The sequence below is a fragment of the Thamnophis sirtalis genome, unplaced genomic scaffold (assembly GCF_051295495.1).
Source record: "Thamnophis sirtalis isolate CommonGarterSnake01/CBP01778 unplaced genomic scaffold, rThaSir2_p1.2 scaffold_4, whole genome shotgun sequence".
NCBI lineage: Eukaryota > Metazoa > Chordata > Lepidosauria > Squamata > Natricidae > Thamnophis > Thamnophis sirtalis.
This window is the reverse complement of record NW_028261384.1, coordinates 4,774,916-4,794,538: the sequence shown is the minus strand read 5'-3', so window position 1 is coordinate 4,794,538 and position 19,623 is coordinate 4,774,916. Positions and strand designations below refer to the sequence as shown.

Sequence of the window (19,623 nt, the reverse complement as noted above, 5' to 3'; positions counted from 1 at the left end):
TATTTTCTATTCTGTTTCTGTTCTGTTTCTATTCCTATTCCTATTCTATTCCTATTCCTATTCCTATTCCTATTCCTATTCCTATTCCTATTCCTATTCCTATTCCTATTCCTATTCCTATTCCTATTCTATTCCTATTCCTATTCTATTCCTATTCCTATTCCTATTCTATACCTATTCCTATTCCTATTCCTATTCCTATTCCTATTCTATTCCTATTCCTATTCCTATTCCTATTCCTATTCCTATTCCTATTCCTATTCCTATTCCTATTCCCATTCCCATTCCCATTCCCATTCCCAATTCTATTCCTATTCCTATTCCTATTCCTATTCCTATTCCTATTCCTATTCCTATTCCTATTCCTATTCCTATTCCTATTCCTATTCCTATTCCTATTCCTATTCCTATTCCTATTCCTATTCCTATTCCTATTCCTATTCTATCAACCAGGGTGGGGTCCTCGGGAGTGGGATCTCTGAGCTTGGGGGTTTCCTTGCAGATGTTTCATTTTTCAGGAACATTTTCTTAAAGAAAGAATCACAAACTTTTCAAATAAGTTTGTGTGTGTGTGTGAGAGAGAGTTTGGGGAGGGAGAGACATAATAGAGATGATAGATATAAGGATAGGTACTTAGGTAGGATGATAGATAGGAGAGAGAGAGAGAGAGAGAGAGAGAGAGAGAGAGAGAGAGAGAGAGAGAGAGAGAGAAAGAGAGGGAGATGTGGATGGATGGATTATTGGATAGATGGATGATAGACAGAGATATGCTTATTTAACTGCTGTATTTTCCCATATCTAATTATCCCATATCTACTTATTTTACCATATTTAAACACTTGAAGTCCCCACAAAGTCCTCGAAAGACATGACCAAATCATGAGAGCCAAGGAACCTCTTGAGATAATTTCTACAACATGAGGCTGCACCCATGCAGCCATTTCATAATCAGGGCCTAAATACAGCCTTACTTTTCCATCTGCAATTGTTGCAGACATGCAACAGTCAGTCACAAATCTTGTGTCTTTTCTTTGACTTGGTTTCCCAATCTTTTGTTCCCCGTAGAAAAACCAGCTGAATTCACAAAACAGCTGGAGAACAAGTCCACCTTGGTGGGAAGTGAAGTCAGCCTGAGTTGTGACTTGTCCAGATGGGACAACAACCTGAAGTGGAAGAAGGACGGCAAGGAGATTCGGAGGAGTCAAAAATACGACCTGCGTCAGGAAGGCACCCGGGCAATTTTAATCATCCATGACACCACAGTGAAAGATAGTGGAGAATATACCTGTGAGATCGAATTCTCCAAAACCAAAGCCACGCTATCGGTGGAAGGTCAGTGATAGGGCTGCCAGTAGTCCTCAACTTACAATTGTTTGTTTAGTGGCAGTTTGAAGTTGTAACTGCACTGAAAAAAGTGACTTGGAACCATTTTCACACTTATGATCATTGCAGCATCCCCATGGTCAAGTGATCAAAATTCAGACACCCTTGGCAACTGACTTGAACATGACAGTTTCTGTTTTCTATGGTCATGTGATCCCCTTTTGTGATCTTCTGGGGATGCTAGATTCACCCTTTTACTAACTCAACAACTGCAGTTAGTCACTGAACATCTGTGGCAAGAAAGGTTGTGAAGTGGGGCAAAACTGTTAACAACTGTCTCATTTGACAAAAGAGATTTAGCAACAAAAACACTAACCCTGGCCCTTGTTGCTAAGCGAGATAGTTGTTAAATGAATTTTGTCCCTTTTTAGGACCTTTCTTACCACAATTGTTAAGTGAATCCCTGTAGTTGTTCAGTTAGTGACACAATTGTTGAGTGAATCTGGCTTTCCTCACTGACTTTGCTTGTCAGAAGTTTGTGAAAGTTGATCACGTGACTCTGGGACACTGCAACCGTCATAAATATGAATCAGTTGCCAAGCACCTGAACTTCCATCGCAGGACCATAGGGAAGCTGCAACAGTCATTGGCATGAAAAACAGTCATAAGTCACTTTTTTCAGTGGTGTTGAAACTTCGAATGGTCACTAAACAAACGGCTGCAAGTTGAGGACTACCTGTAATTGGATGCCAATTCATTGAGTTCCACAAACTGAACTCACGCTTATGGGCCAGTGGTTATACATAAGCAAATAAAATAAATGGGTTTATTTCTCTTACTTAAGTTTGATGGGGCCTTTGATTTCATCTTTTCCCAGAAGCTGGAAACTGCTTTGTGAAGGATCTTGAGGACCTGAAGGTGGAGGAGAACAAGAATGCCACCCTCACTTGTGAAACCAAGAAACCAACTTCTTCTGTGACGTGGAGGAAAGGCATCGTTGACCTTCGAGCCAGCCAGAAATATGAGATCAGCCAAAAAGGAACTCTCTTGCAACTCCTTGTGAAGGACCTTAAAGAAAATGATAGTGACATCTACACTTGTGACATTGGGGACAGCCAATCCAGTGCAAAACTGGTGGTGCAAGGTAGGACCAGCATCTCATGATTTCAATCATGTAGAGATAAAATCAGAGAGAAGTCGCTAAGTCAGTACAGGTGGTCCTCAACCTGTGACCACAATTGAGCCCCAAATTTCCATTGCTAAGCAAGACAGTTGTTAGTTTTGCCTCATTTTACATCTGTTATGGCCATAGTTGTTAGGCGAATCATTGTTAAGTTGGTCACAAGGTTGTTAAGTGAATGGGGGCTTCCTCATTGACTTTACTTGTCAGAAGGTCACAAAAGGGGACCGCATGATCCTAGGACACTGCAACCATCATAAGTGTCCAAATTTTTATCATATGACCCCAGGGATGCTGCAATGGTCGTAAGTGTGAAAAATGGTCCAATGTCACTTTTTTCAGTGACCTTGTTATTTCAAACGGTCACTAAATGAAGTGTTGTAAGTGAAGGGCTATTTGTACATCAATATGATTAGTAAAAAAAAAAGGGGGGGTGTTTAATGGTTTATTTTTCTTCTTTCCTGTTCCATCTTTTTTCTTTTTGCATTTTAGGCCTGCCAGTAGTTTTTAACCAAGAACTGCAAAACAAGGAAGCCCAGGAAGGGAGTAAAGTCCGTCTTTCTTGTGAGCTTAACAAACCAGACGTTCCTGTGCAGTGGATGAAGGGCAATGTAGTCCTGGAAGCAGGGGACAAATATGAATTCAAGCAACGAGGTCCTGTGGCCGAGCTTGTCATCCGAGATGCAAAGCCGTCGGATACAGGGGAATATATTTGCAAAAGTGGTGACCTGAAGACCTCTGCGCAGGTGGAGGTGACAGGTAGGAGACCTTTGCTAATATTTGCCAGTATTGAAAGCGGTTCTGGACGTAACGGTCTTCCTTCCTAGAGAAAAATTGGGTGGATAATCTCAGGGTCTCGAGAGAAAAGGATTCCAGTGTTTTCTCAAGTGCAGGTGTCTCTTGGTTTTATGACAAGGCCTAGATGATTTGCTTGGACAATGGTGGACCTCTGTGAGAACCTCTGAACTAGATGGGTCCAATTCAGAAGGGCATTGCTTAAGTTCATCTCATATCTCACATCACAATCTCATATCTCATACCCGATTCTCATATCTCATATCTTGTATCTCATTCCTCATATCTCATCTCATATTTCATACCTCATATCTCGTATCTCAAAACTCATAACACATATCTCAATCTTATCCCACACCTCACATCTCAATCATATCTCAATTTTATACCTCATACCTCATATCTCTTATCTCACGTGTCATATTTTGTATCTTCTCTTAGTTTTATATCTCATACCTCCTCTCATATCTCATTCATCTCAATCTTATACCTCGTATTTCATTTCTTATATCTCATACCTCGTATATCATGTCTCATAACTTGCATCTCATCTCATATCACATACCTCATTCATATCTCAACCTTATACCTCATGTTTCATACCTTAGCTCATATATCATGTCTCATAACTTGTATCTCATCTCAATTTAATATCTCATACCTCATATCTCATTCATATCTCAATCTCATACCTCATATCGCATACCTCATATCTCTATGACATACCTCATATCTCATTTCTCAAACTCATACCTCATATCTCATACCTCATATCTCATTCATATCTCAATCTCATACCTCATATCGCATACCTCATATCGCATACCTCATATCTCTGTGACATACCTCACATCTCATTTCTCAAACTCATACCTCATATCTCATACATTATTTTTCAATCTCATGTCACGTCTCAATTTTATATCTCATATCATCTCATATTTCATTCAGTTCATCATATCTCATATCTCATTCCCTGGGTGCTCTCTGAAGTTGGCTGTTTTCTTTCAGACATCTCATGACCCAGTTAGGTAACTTCATCAGTTCTGGAAGGGATGGAGGGTTATACAGAGGAACAAGAGGAGATGGAGGACAAGAAGGACCTGGGTGCTTTTTGAACTTGGTTGTTTCTTTTCTCATCCAGCTAGATAAGTGCTAGGTGCTTTATTTATTTAGAAGATTTATTTATTGCCCTCTGCTGCTGCCCAAACTGAGTGGGCCGTGTTTCCGCATACAACCCAATTTGCTTCCTGTTGCCATATCAGCTCATGTGCAAGTTTTCCTCCAAAACCTTACTTTGTCCCCCTTATCCCGATCGTGCCTTGTAGCAGCCCCTGCCGTTTTTAAGGAAGAGCTTAAGGATGTGGAAAAGAAAGAGGGTGAGACGGTCGCTTTGCGCTGCACCCTCGCCGCACCAGGGGTCACAGTGGCATGGAAGAAAGGTGCAACTCTCCTTCGGGCGAGCGAGAAGTACGAGATGAAGCAGGACGGCTGTGTGGCTGAGCTGCTGGTTCACCACGCGCAACCAGAGGATGCAGGAAAATATACTTGTGATGTGGGAGAGAAGCAGAGCACAGCTCAGATCAAAGTCCACGGTAGGGAAAGATGGTGGATGTATTCCTCATCTTCTCTTGCCTTTTCCATGTCTAAATGTCTGTGGGGATTCTCAGTTCACCCAGGTCATAGTTATCCCAAAGGTGCATTTTCAGAAGGAAACTGGACCTTGTTTTTCCTTGACATTCAAGACGCTTCTTCAGTTTTGACTGAATGGTGGAGGATGGAAGGATTTATATTCCTTGCAGTTATCTGGTCATTAGTGCTAATGGAAGGAATACATGTAATCCTCAATTTATGACCCCAATTGTCATACATTTCTGTTATTAACTGAGACATTTGTTAAGTGAGTTTTGCCCCATTTTATGACCCTTCTTACTATAGTTGTTAAGTGGATCACTGTAGTTGATAAGTTAGTAACTTGTCTGTTAAGTGAATCTAGCTTCCCCATTGACTTTGCTTGTCAGAAGGTTGCAAAAGAGGATCACATGCCCTTGGGACACAGTTACAGTTATAAGTATGAACCAATTGCCAAGCATCTGAATTTTGATCACACTAACCATGGGGATGCTTCAGAGGTTGCAACTGTGAAAAATAGTCATGTCACTTTTTTCAGTGCCATTGTAACTCTGAATGGTCACTAAATGAACTGTTGTAAGTCGAGGACTACCTGTATAAATCCTTCCATCTTCCACAATTCAGTCAGAACTGAAGAAGCTTCTTGGATGAGAAGCAAAATGTTTTCAAAGATAAAGAAGGAAGCCCTGTTGCTTCTTGAAAAGGCAGCTTACATGAACAGAATTTTACAAACCCGAAAATATTTCTCCCCACCTGGAAAACTGGGGAGGTCTCTTCTGTAATGCTTCCCATGCCCCTTTATCTCGAGATATCTTTCCCTCATGTTTCATTCACAAATGTCATTATATCTTCTCTCTCTCTCCCTGCCTCTCTCTCTCTCCTATCATCTGTCCATTCACCCACTCACCCATCCATCTATCCATCTATCACTTTTCTCTTTCTCTTTCTTTCCCTCCCTCTCCCCCCCCTCTTTCTCCGCACAGTCAATTTAAAGGGATCTTGCTTTCTTCTTTAAGTCAGTTGCTTCAAAAAGATCTCCCTGTCACCCTGCATTGCCTTAACAGCTCCTCATGGCTATCTGTCTGTGTTCTGGGGCTAGAAACAGGTGTAATTAAAGGGGGTGGTCAAATGGGTGCAATCAAAGCTCTACTCGTTTTCCTTACGTTTGATATATTTTCTGATTTGATCTCATTTATAATATAACTTTAATATTGGTAAGTGAACTTCTTGTGTTTTTGCACGCACTCCATTTCTCTGTCTCTAACCCTTCATCCTCTAGCTACGCCCGTCAGTTTTAAAGAAAAGCTGAAGAAGGCTGAAGCTCTGGAAGGTGGAGTAGCTACTCTCCGCTGTGAGTTAAATAAACCCGCTCCAGTGGAGTGGGTGAAAGGACAAAAAACTTTACGGCCAGGCAGCAAATACCGAATGAAGAAAGAAGGTGCCATCGTTGAGTTGACAATCCATGATCTGGACCTGAAAGATGCTGGAGATTATACCTGCATTTCTGGAGACCAACAGACGAATGCAGTCTTAACCGTGAATGGTAAAAAATGCCAAATCAAAGCGCAGCTTTGCTTATCTTGTGGAGGTATTCCTAAACAACCCCCCCCAAATATTTATACCCTTTCAATATTTATACCCTTTGACCATCTGGTCTACTCTCTTTTGCCTTGATCTTCTGCATCCTTCTGGCCTCAAGATTTCTGCTTTCCTTTTTAGCTTGACAGGAAATGGTGCTTTGCAAATGGTTTCTGAGGATTGGCATTAGTAATAGTCCTTGTGTCTGCTTTAAGAAAGGCTGAATCCTGTTTCTCCAAATAATTCTGTCTTGAGAGCATTCAGCTTTCAACCTTAGGGGAGGTCTACTTTGGGAATCACCTTCCAAAGTTGGAATGGGTTGCAATTGTTGAGAACACAGAAGATGATAGTCCATGGAACATCATGTGTGTGAGAGATAGTTTTCCCCATAACTTGTTTCTGTTGATGTGGTATCTTCCTGTGTCCCTCAGCCGTGGCTGCACAATTCAAAACTCAACTGAAAAACCAGGAGGTGACCGAAAGTGGAACCGCCACTCTGCATTGCGAGTTGACCAAAGCTGTGGATTTGGTCGTGTGGCTGAAGGATGAAAAAGTACTGAAACCGAGCGAGAAGTACCGAATGAGGTTAGAAGGACGCTTTGCTGAGCTGTCCATCCAAGATCTGGAAGTCCCAGATGCTGGAAGTTACACTTGCATGTGTGGGGACCAGAAGACCAAAGCAACTTTGAAAGTGAATGGTAATAAGTCTTTGCAACTGATCTTCTTTGCGTTTCTTGGTTGCTCCTGATAGTTAAGTTCTTTCATCAATCACCAGAAATGCGATCACGTTTATTGTAGTTTCATAAGCAGGATCTTCTCCAAAGTTTCATAAACCTTGTTTTAGTTTCCTGATTTTCTCACAGTGTGTTTCAAACGTTGCAAGGATTTTACCCATTGAGATCTAATTCATTCAATAATTTGATCCTGTCTTTCTCCATGTCGCGTCCTTCAGCGCTGCCTGTGTTTTTCCAAGAAGAACTAAAAAACAAGGAAGTGACCGAAGGGGAATCGACCACTTTTCAGTGTAAGCTGAATAAAGCAGCAATTGTGGAATGGTACAAGGGATCTAAGCTGCTGAAACCGGATAGAAAATTCCAATTAAAACAGGAAGGTTCTTGTGTTGAACTGGTGATCCAAGGCTTGGACGTCACCGATTCTGGAGATTATACTTGCAAATGTGGAGCCCAGAGGACTACAGCTAAATTGACCATAAATGGTAAAAAAGTATACATATCACCCTTAAACCATTGTATCTTGAAGTCTTATGTTTTCTAGTGTTCTCTCCAATGAAGCTCAGCATCACAGCTTATCTTTCTGCATCTAACTTGCTGCTTCTTCTTAAACCAATCTTTGACTTGTCACCATCAATCTTGCAGTCTCATAAAGGGTGTCTTGAGTCTTTAAAATCTTTCGATTTCCAAGGGTAGAGGTCAAAACACCTCTTCCTCAGCATTCCTTTGGGGACATCAAAAAATTTGTAGGAGCCACAAAGAGAAGACCTTCTTTAAACTTGTCCAGGAAATCAGCTGCAACAGAGCAATTCAGAATGCAGAACAACAGAGTTTGAAGGGATTTTGGAGGTCTTCTAGTCCAACCCAGTGCTCAGGCAGGAAACCCTATACCATTTCAGAGAAATGGCCGTCCAGTCTCTTCTTGAAAGCCTCCAGTGATAGAGCACCCATAACATCTGGAGGCAAGATGATGTTCCGCTGATTAATTCTTCTTGCTCTTAGGAAATTTCTCCTTAGTTCTAGATTGGTTCTCTCTTTGATAATCTTGCACCCATTACTTCTTGACTGGCTGTCAGATATCTTGGGGGATAAGTTTGCCCCCCTCTTCTTTGTGACAACACCTTAGATATTGGAAGTCTGCTATCATGTTGCCCCTAGTCCTTCCTTTCACTAGACTAGCTATACCAAATTCCTGCAACTGTTTTAGCCTCCAGTCCCCTAGTCATCTTTGTTGCTCTTCTTTGCACTTTTTCCTAAAGTCTCAACATCTTTTTAGTATCATGGTGACCAAAACTGGATGTAATATTCTAAGTGTGGTCTTAATAAGATATTATGAAGTGTTGTTAACACTTAATATTATCTTGATTCCATCCCTCTGTTGATGCAGCCCAGGATTGCAATGACGCTTTTGCCAACTTCATGCTCCCTTTTTGTTTTCTCCATACCTAGTGCATTTGAGAAACAAGGAAGTCCTGATTCTACACTTTGCCATTACAGCACCTTTCATAAATTTGAAAAATCATATTTTTGTATTCATCCTCTTCTTCCTAATCTCACCCCTCCTACTTTGAGGGGTATACCATGTTGAGGAGTTTCTATCTACATCATTTTCAAGGAATAGAGGTTATTTTGTTGGATGCTAGAGCTCTTAACTCCCAACCAAGATAACTTCAGTTGAATAGTCTTAGTTCCATGTTAGATGACCTAAATAAGGCATTTCTCCTTGTTGCAACTTCCAAAGTTTAGTGTGATGAATAATATGTTGGAATAGGGACCTGAATCTAAATTCAGCTACAAGCTTAGTAGATATGTTAGTGGATATGAAGCAGTGGTGGGTTTCAAAATTTTTTGGAACCTCTTCTGTAGGTGTGGCCTGCTTTCCGGGTCCACTGGTGGAACCTCTTCTAATTGGTTCGGTAGATTTGACGAACCGGTTCTACCGAATAGGTGCGGACTGGTAGGAACCCACCTCTGATATGAAGACATATCTGCACCTGATTTATGAATCTATGTAGGTAGTTATGAAGCTATGTAGGTAGGTAGTATCCAGCTTTAATGTTGCTGGATCCTCCTAGATTTCTACCTGTAAAAATGTAACAACAGGGAGAAAAAATAAAAATAACACAAACAATACAACATTCAATAGAACATTGCATAATGTTCTATTAATCCCTGTTAATGACATTGTTAATAGTTTCAAAGTGTTAAACTCTTTGAGCAATAGATGTCCTAGTAGACTGCCACTTAGATACAAGCCAGCAGTGTATGGCAGCTGGCAAAAAACTAATCCAGTCCTTGGCTGCATTGACAGAAGGATAGAATCAAGATCACATGGAGTGTCAATACTACTTTATAAGGCCTTGGTAAGACCTCATTTGGAGTATTTGTATCCATTTTGGATGCTGAAAAGAGTGCAGAGAAGAGCAACAAGGATGATGAGGGGGTTGAAGGCTATTCCAGTTTGCTGGAATTTGATATGTCTAGTTTGATGAAAAGAAGGACTAAGAGTGACATGATAGCAGTCTTCCAATATCTCAGAGGGAGAAGAGGGAGTCAAGCTATTCTCCAAAGCACCTGAGGGCAGGACAAGAAGCAATGGATGAAAACTAATCAAGGAGAGAAGCAACCTGGAACTAAGGAGGAAATTTCCTGATAGTGAGAACAATTAATCAGTGGAATTCCAAAATTGTGGGTGCTACATCACTTGAGGTTTTTCAAGAAGAGATTGGACAGCCATTGCTCAGAACAATATTATTGGTTTAGGCTCTCCTGGTTGAGCAGGGGTTTGAGCTAGATGACCTCATAGGCCCCATCCAACTCTATGATTCTATGTTTATGTTCTACATGAGCATAAAGCTGTTTAACTGAAATTAGGGCTGATGCAATTAACGGCATCCTGTCTTTGCAGTCTTTTTGAAACTGCAAATGTCTACTTTTTTTTAAAGAACCACATATTATTTATACAGATATTCTAGCTAAAAAATTAGTCTTATCTCAATGGTCTTAATCTAGTGTTTCCCAACCTTGGAAATTTTTTAAGTGTGTGCATTTCACGTCCCAGAATTCTCATCAACGCACCTGCTGGCTGTGGAATTCTGGAAGTTGAAGTCCACACTGCTGGAAATTGCCAAGGTTAGGAAAGCTTGATCTAGTCCAACCATCAGCCCTCACTCTCCTTAATTCATTCTGTGCATTGGAATCCATATGATCATTGGTACAGGTAGTCCTTGACTTACAACCATTCATTTAGTGACCGGAGTTGCAAGACCCTGAAAAAACTGACTAAAAGTCATGTTTCACATTTATGGCCATTGCAGCATGTCCATGGTCACATGATAAAAATTTGGATTGGTAGATATTTATGACATTTCAGTGTCCCGGAGTGGTGTGATCCTCCTTTGCGATCTTTTGACAACCAAAGTCAACGGGGAAGCCAGATTCATATAACAACAAAGGTCATCAAATGGGGAGAAACTCAATGAACAACTCAGCAACAAAGTTTGGGCTGAAATGTGGTTGTAAATTTAGGATCACCTGTATTCTCAAGACCAATATACCCTTCTATTTTTACCACTCCAATTTTTACATCAAACGATAAAGCCAAGCCACACTTGCAAGAATTCCAGATAACAAATTCCATAAATTGGAGGGTAATTTCTGACAAGATGGGAATCAGCAGGGATTTGACAGACATCATACAGTAATCCATTAAGGTCAATGATTAGATTGAATTATGCTTCGTGATTAATTTACCCAATTATTTGCTAAGGAAGGAGTTGTTGGTGCTCCCAGCTAACCCTGAGGGACTTCTGTCCTATCATTCTTCATTCTTCAGCCCTGCCGGTCATTTTCACCAAATCCTTAAAGGACGAAGAAGCTATGGAAGGGAAAGATGCTACTTTCCAGTGTGAGCTGAACAAAACCTCTGCTCCTATAGAATGGAAGAAAGGACATAAGATCCTTAAGTCAGGAAGCAAGTATAAAATGAAACAAGAAGGAAAAATTGCTGAATTGGTAATCCAGAACTTGGAAGTAACAGATTCTGGAATCTATGCTTGTATATCTGGAGAACAGCAAACCACAGCAACTTTAGAAATCAAGGGTAAACTTTTATCTCTCCGTATATATATTTCTTCTATTGGTTCCTTTGATCTCTTGGTCTTTCTCAGTCTTTTAGTTTCTCCTGAAGTCCTGATCTTTGTGCCAGATTATGTATGCTGACAATCTTTCATCAACTGTCTTAGAATCACCCAGGTTATGTAGATATCACCAAAGCTTAGTTCATCAACCACATTTTAATCTTTTAATTAAAAAATCCACCTTTCTGAAGATGTCCAAACATTTAAGATTTTTCTTGTTGAGAGTTGAGACTGTTGTAGTGTTCATAAGAACTTCCCTCAATTTAGGCCCTTCAAAAGGGCTTCAATTATGGGAGAGACCGAAATTTGTATGTTCAACCACTTTTCCAATGCTTGGAACTCAAGAATCGTTATGGTTGAGTAAAGAAGGCCCTCAAGGAATCAGGGACAGAATCTTTCTTGGGTAAATGTGGCATGTCAGAAATGTCCATATGCTTTAAACATCACACCATTATTTGTCTTCCCAGTGTGTCCCTGAAAAGCATCCCACTAGACAATAATTTTACAAAAATGTCTAGCACACCATGTTCTCTCACTCCATAAGTTCTTGTTTTGTTGTGTTTGAGTGGTAGGACTTCCATGCTTGTACAGTATGATGTCCTGTGGTTTCCATCTCTTTGTCCTCCATGCTTACCTTTCAACTCTGTCCTTGTTGCCACCTTCTCAGCTCTGCCCGTTCTTTTCAAAGAAGGGCTGAAGAACCGGGAAGCTGTTGAAGATGCCACCACTACTCTCCATTGTGAGATGTCTAAAGCTGGGGCTGAGGTACAGTGGAAGAAAGGATCACAAACTCTAAAGCCAAGCGATAAATACAGAATGAGGCAGGAAGGTCCTGTTGCTGAGTTGTTGATTCGAGGTCTGAAGGTGGTAGACTCGGGAGATTACTCCTGTTTGTGTGGAGATCAGAAGACCACAGCAGTCTTGACCGTTCATGGTAATCAGTTGTTCCATAGTCTCTTGTATTAATCATCTTGTGTGATTTGCATTGTGTTGTCTCAATGTCTTGTCTCCATGTTGGTCACTTGGTCAAGTAACCCTGTTTGTATCCAAAATTAACAAGAGTCTGATAACTTGGCCGATTGTGGTTACAACTATTTTCGCAATGTCAGTTCTCATCAGGGTTTGAGTTTTCTGCTTGAGGCCTTCAGAGGACCCTTAGAATTAAGCTTTGCCCCATGATGTTCTCCAACATGATGTTCTCCAGAAGAGCTGAGGCTACAGTCCCAAAATTCCTAGGCAAGTTTTGGTCCCATCACATCTGGACCATCTTACCTACTTAACAACTTCTTCAGACTCTGTGTTCTTGATTTGAAGATGGGTACTTACTTTGCAAAGAGAAAACTCCATATCCATGTTGGAAATCCTAGCTGCACAATACTTTCATGGCTACATGGCATCGGACCTGGGTACTTGAGAGACCGCCTCCTGCCAATTACCTCCCAAAGACCTATTAGATCCCACAGGCTAGGCCTCCTCCGAATTCCATCTGCCGGCCAGTGCCGGCTGGCAACCCCCCCGGGGGAGGGCCTTCTCTGTGGCTGCTCCGGCCCTCTGGAATGATCTCCCCGTTGAGATCGGGACCCTTACCACCCTTCCGGCTTTCCGCAAAGCGACTAAGACCTGGCTGTTCCGGCAGGCCTGGGACTGTTGAATTTTTCCAGCCCCTTCCGAGGTTATGACTGTTGCTGTATTTTTAAATTGTTTGTCTTTTTGTTTCTTTTTGTACCCCTTCCCCTTCTGATTGTTAGCCGCCCTGAGTCTTCCAGGAATAGGGCAGCATACAAACCGAATAAACCTAAACCTAACCTAAACCTTTCAGGTCATAAAGGCAGATTTCTACGGGTTGAAAGTATCTCCCACAATGTTGGCCTTTGAAAATAGCTCATCAGGGTTTGATGATGAGGAGCCAAGGTGGCGCAGTGGTTAAATGCAGCACTGCAGGCTACTGCTAGATCAGCAGTTCAGCAGTTCAAATCTCACCGGCTCAGGGTTGACTCAGCCTTCCATCCTTCTGAGGTGGGTGAAATGAGGACCCGGATTGTTGTTGGGGGCAATATGCTGACTCTGTAAACCGCCTAGAGAGGGCTGAAAGCCCTATGAAGCGGTATATAAGTCTAACTGCTACTGCTATCAGGAGACAACTTTTATTTTTTCACATACCACAAAATTCTTTTTTACAATTTCCTAAGGTTATGCTACCATTTCTCCTCTTAATATCTTCTGCAAATCTTCATTAAAATATTTTTCTCTAGACAAAAATCTTCTTGATTATCCAAAAACTCCAGTGTGATCTCTTTTCTCCTTCTCTCAGATAACAATATGCAATCTTTGATAATAAGTAATCACAACATGCTAAGATTCCTTGATTATATAATTCTGTGGATTCTCACAGATAATTTTTCTGCTTTTTTGACACGGAGATGTTAATTTCTTCAGGGCAAAAATCACAGTCCCTTAACAAAATATTCCAACTGCCTAAAACTATTTCTTTCAGTTATCTTCTTTCTTATCCCTTAGTCTACAATGCCTAGAATTGATTCTGCATTTTTTGAAGCATTTCTTTGATTGTGTTCTACATTTAGTTTATTTATTTATTACATTTTTATTCCACCGTTATTATTTTATAAGTAAGCAAGGTGGCAAGCATACCTAATAATACTCCACCCTGCTCCTATTTTCCCCACAACAACAACCCTGTGAGGTGGGCTGAGAGAGAGAGAGAGAGAGAGGGAAAGTCACTTAGTTGGCTTTCATACCTAAGACGGAACTAGAACTCACCATCCCTTAATGATTTGACCCAAAGTTACCCAGTCCGTTTTTGTGCCTAAGAGAGAACTACAGCTCACCATCTCCTGGTGATTGGCCCAAAGTCAGCTAGTTGGCTTTCATGCCTAAAGCAAGACTAAAATTTGCCATCTCTTTGTATTTATCCAGCACCTTAATCACTACACCTTACTGGCTCTCCTATTAATGTCTTCTGAATCAAAACAATTGCCATAGAATTATTATATTAGAAGTAAGACATCTCTTGCAATGAAATATATATATATATATTAAAAAAATTGGCACCTTTCAAAAATATGTTGATTTTTCAGTTCCAAATGCATTTTAACATTAGTTTATAAAATGCTATTCTTTTCTAGTTGGGCAGACCCATACACTCATTTCTGTGCCCAGCATTTTAAGAAGAATGTTAACATTTTAGAAATGAATCATGATTGATTGATTGATTGATTGATTGATTGATGTTATATCCTACCTTCTCTCCCTTTTAGCAATAGCAATAGCAGTTAGACTTATATGCCGCTTCATAGGGCTTTCAGCCCTCTCTAAGCGGTTTACAGAGTCAGCATATTGCCCCCAGCAACAATCCGGGTCCTCATTTTACCCACCTCGGAAGGATGGAAGGCTGAGTCAACCCTGAGCCGGTGAGATTTGAACAGCCGAACTGCAGCTAACAGTCAGCTGAAGTGGCCTGCAGTGCTGCATTTAACCTCGGCTCTTTTGGAGAATTCCAGAATGATCTTTGTGGCTAAAGGAGGACATGAAGTTGGGTCTCCTAATACAATATTTTAACCCTACACCTTCCTTTCCAACAAGTCCAAATTCTGAAACTGAATACTGCAAAATTTAATATTGCAAATTCCATGTTAAACTTTCATCTTAGTCCAGAATTTGAGTCAATTCCAAAGGATATTTTGCATTGCATCTCTACATTTGCTCCTTTTAAGATATTTTAATCCAATTCTTTGTTTTTTAAAGGTATCCAAGCAACTTTCTTTTCTTCCTTTTTCAAAATTTTATCAGCTGTTTGTTGCATTCTTTTATCTTCTTCTTAAAGATTTTTTCCCCCACAGGACCCATTGAAATGCTATTTTTATGTCCTATTTTGGAAGTATTTTATTTCCCTTCCTGAACTTCTGATTTTTGAATTGTTTCTGTACTGTTGTTGCTTGCATAAATATCTATTTCTGGACCCATTTAGTGGGCCAGTTCCAACTGTGTTATATGTGCAGAGAAAAATGCTTACGCCTTTCCTGTCTGCTTTATAAAAACCCACATTGTGAAAAGCATTTGGTAAAACAGCAAAAAAATGTAAATTCTGCTAACTGGAGGAATAATTCTTTAGAAAAAAATGTTGTTTTTTTTCCTGTCTAATATGTGATGAAATCCAAATGTTGTAAAAAAGCAGAATGTGGCTATTGTGTTTTACTATATTCATTGGAAAGTTTAAATTTATTTTGATCTTTAAAATAAGAAGGTGACATCTTAGCTGAAAATGTGCTTTTTGGATTTTTTGATTGATTTATTTATGATTTATTTATCCATCCATCCATCCATCCATCCATCCATCCATCCATCCATCCATCCATCCATCCATCCAATATCTGTAGAGGTGCAGCCATTCCTTTCCCCTTCCTGCCTTCCTCCCTGTTAATCCTCTCTATCATTTTTCCTTCCTTCTGTAAAAAGTTAGCACACCCACCCCTCCTAGAACAGTGTGTCTCGACCTTAGCGACTTTAAGTCCTGTGGACTTCAACTCCCAGAATTCCCCAGCCAGCTCTGCTGGCTGGGGGATTCCGGGAGTTGAAGTCCACAGGACTTAAAGTTGCCAAGGTTGAGAAACACTGTCCTAGAAGAATGAAATATTTTGAGGAATATTTAAAAAGGCAGAATATTATACTGTATTTACCGAAATGAGAAGTGCATAAACATGTTTTTTTTCCTTAAAAGGCAGAAAGCAGACTCAGTATCCCCCCCCAACAGATTTTTGTGCCCATTGAGAAAGATTAGGCCAGCCTATCTATAAAACAAAGGCTCCAGGGTGAAGGGACTAAGACATGATCCTCCCGGACGTAATAGGATTAACCCACTAGCAGCAGAGCTCACTACATTGGACAATCTCCCTAAGGACATTGCATCAGAGTCCAAGCTTCAACCAAAATTAAGCTCAGACAAACCCCTAGGATTTGGACATGGCCCTATGGGTATCTGACAACAACCAATAGAATACATGTTCTTGCACAGGAACAGGAAGTTCAAGTGCAAAGTCCAAGAGTGGGTATATATACCCCCAACTCTCAACTCTGTGTAGTTAGCTACCCAGAACCATGTACTTGATGGTTCTGCTTCACCATTCACCTCTTTCCAATCAGCCTCCAGCCTCCATTTTGTCTCCAGTGCCCTTCTCCCAGCTTGGACCAGGACCTGGATATTCATTCCTTCCTTCCTTCCTTCCTTCCTTCCTTCCTTCCTTCCTTCCTTCCTTCCTTCCTTCCTTCCTTCCTTCCTTCCTTCCTTCCTTCCTTCCATTCAAAAAATATAATATGATTAAAACCAGAGGTGGGTTCCTACCGGTTTGGACCGGTTCAGCCGAGTAGATAGTATCTCGGCGTGCCACGCCCCCTGAACCGATTCTCTCTGCCATCTTGCTTTTTGCTTCCACGCAAACGCAGAAGCATTTTTAGTACTGTGCATGTGCCCATAGCGCGCATCAAGCGCGCATGCACATGCAGCACAACCCTGACTAAAACACCAAAACCATTCTGAAACTATAATAACAATAAAAACAATAAAAGTTGTTGATTTTTAGCATAGGACAATAGGACGACCAGTTTCAAATTGCAAATTGCATTTGTACAATGACGTCGTCGCCATTTACACCATGATATCGTCATGCAAATACAAGTGATGATGTCCATAGAAGTGATAACTTGTTATGCAAATTGTGTCACAATCCCAACCTTCAGATGCTCATGGTTGAGTCCCTTTCAAGTTGCGTTCTTGGAAAAGCTACTTTGCTGGAAATCTCAAAATTCTGAAATTTAAAACGACCCACACTCTGTCGGTGTTATGCTCCACAGCTCTACCCGTGCGTTTCCAAGAAGAACTCAAAAGCCAAGAGGTATTGGAAGGAAGAACGGCTGTTCTGCATTGTGCATTAAATAAAACTGCCGTGGTGGATTGGAGAAAAGACGCACAGGTGCTCCAGCCGAGTGCAAAATACAAAATCAAACAGAAAGAAAACGTTGCAGAACTCACAATCCAGGACGTGACCGAAGAGGATGCAGGAGAATATTCCTGCATTTGTGAAGATCAAACCACATCGGCTTCTGTCACAGTGCAGGGTAAATATGACACCTCTCTCTTTCTCTTTCTGATTAAAAGGAGGCATTGGTAATATTCTTTGAGAATATCTGTAGCTTAGGGATGAATTGTGGGGTCCTTGGTGCTTGCTGAGCTGGGGTGTTTTCTTGTCAACGTTTCATGACCCAGCTGGGAAATGTCATCAGTGGTGGAGGGAATGTGGGGCTTGTGGAGAGGAGGAGGAAGTGGAGAGGAGAAGGAGGACAATGATAACAGTGGGTCCTTGATACTCTTTGAGTTTAGTGCAGGGGTTTCACTGGCTGCCCATGGGCCAGATGCGTCACGCGCAGGTCAAGCCCACCATAGCTCCACAAAGGGGGGAAATGTCATGATACATCACATGATGGAAACGTGACACAGCAAGTTTGACACCCGTGGCTTAGTGGTTTTCTTGCAGACATTTCATGACCCAACTAGGGAATACCATCAGTGCTAGAAGGGTTGGGGGTATGCGGGGGTGGGGTTCCTTGGTGTTTTTTGAACTTGATGGCTTTTTTGAAGGTGTTACATGACACAGCTAGGTAACACCATCAGTGTTAGAAGGGATGAAGTTGTGGAGAGGAGGAGGAGAAAAAGGAAAAAAAGAGGAAGAGGAGGAAGTCTATGGGGTTCCTATTGCTCTCTGAGGTGGGTTGTTTTCTTGCCGTCATTTCATGACACAGGTAGGTAAAATCATCAGTGCTAATGATGAGTGATAAGTGACTGATGATATTACCTAGTTGAGTCGTGAAATGGCTGGAAAAAAAGCACCAAGGATCCTATAATTTTGGGTATCTCTTTAGAGTTTAAGCCACTTTTGGAAACAATCCACAATTTGAGTGGTTTTTTTTTTCTCCAGCTTCTACATCTATCGCTTTCTGTTACAACTTGAGCTCCTATTCTTTTAATTTTCAGTTGGAAACTTAGAGTTATAGGAGGACTATTAACATTATCTAGTCCAACATCCCCCCCCGGGGAATTCTGGGAGCTCAGTTTCACCCACCTTAAACTTTCCAAAGTTGAGAAATATTGATCTAGTCCATTTAATTGTACCATTTTGCTGCTAAAACATAGAAAATTTATATCTGCTTTTGGAGTGTGGATTAGGAGATTACACATAGTCCTCAATTTATAACAATTCGTTTAGCGATTATTCAAAATTACAACAGCTCTGAAAAAAAATGATTTATGACCATTTCCCACACTTACAACAGTTGCAGAATTCCCAATGGTCACATGATCAAAATCCAAATGCTTGGCAACTGGTTCATATTTATGACGGTTTCAGTGTCTTGGGGTCATGTTATCGTTTTTTGAGACCTTGTAACAATGGGGAAGCCAGATTCACTTAGCAACTGTGTCACTAGTTCAACAACTGCAGGGATTCACTTAACAACTGCAGCAAAAATGGTCACCAAATAGCAATAGCAATAGCAGTTAGACTTCTATACCACTTCATAGGGCTTTCAACCCTCTCTAAGCGGTTTTACAGAGTCAGCATATTGCCCCCAACAACAATCTGGGTCCTCATTTTACCCACCTCGGAAGGATGGAAGGCTGAGTCAACCCTGAGCCGGTGAGATTTGAACAGCCGAACTGCTGATCTAGCAGTCAGCTGAAGTGGCCTGCAGTGCTGCACTCTACCCACTGCGCCATCTCAGCTCTAATGGGGCAGAACTCACAATATCTGCCTTGGTTAGCAACAGAAATTTTGGGGCTTCGTTGTGGTCGTATGTCGAGGACTACCTGTGAGTCTATACATAACCCTTAAGAGGCATCTCATGGCTTTATTCCAGCTGTGATGATGAATGACCTCAAATGTCCTATTTACTCTCTCCAGCCTTACCTCCAGGTTTCAAAGTCGACTTGAAGAATCTCGAAGCTGCTGAAGATGGGGCTGCCACTCTGCGGTGTGAGCTGACCAAAACTCCCGCCCTTGTGAAGTGGTGGAAGGGCAGTGAGGTTCTGAAGCCCAGCAACAAATATGAAATGAAACTGGAAGGTGCTGTTGCTGAACTGGTGGTCCACTGCTTGCAACTAGCCGATACTGGGGATTACAGTTGCACCGTTGGCGATTCGAAGACTTCAGCTTTCTTAAGGGTGAATGGTACATAAAAC

General features: G+C 41.2%; 1 protein-coding gene across 1 annotated transcript in view; it reads left to right on the top strand.

The window, feature by feature from the left end:
• The window catches only part of OBSCN (obscurin, cytoskeletal calmodulin and titin-interacting RhoGEF), a 243,002-nt gene that overhangs the window by 72,621 nt on the left and 150,758 nt on the right, over nt 1–19,623 (top strand). The window contains exons 37-47 of the mRNA XM_087712229.1: nt 1,066–1,332; nt 2,201–2,467; nt 2,996–3,262; nt 4,627–4,893; nt 6,210–6,473; nt 6,940–7,206; nt 7,461–7,724; nt 11,075–11,341; nt 12,046–12,312; nt 17,244–17,507; nt 19,346–19,612. Of these exons, the coding sequence (XP_087568355.1) occupies nt 1,066–1,332; nt 2,201–2,467; nt 2,996–3,262; nt 4,627–4,893; nt 6,210–6,473; nt 6,940–7,206; nt 7,461–7,724; nt 11,075–11,341; nt 12,046–12,312; nt 17,244–17,507; nt 19,346–19,612 (2,928 nt within the window). The remainder of the gene's footprint in view (nt 1–1,065; nt 1,333–2,200; nt 2,468–2,995; nt 3,263–4,626; nt 4,894–6,209; nt 6,474–6,939; nt 7,207–7,460; nt 7,725–11,074; nt 11,342–12,045; nt 12,313–17,243; nt 17,508–19,345; nt 19,613–19,623) is intronic.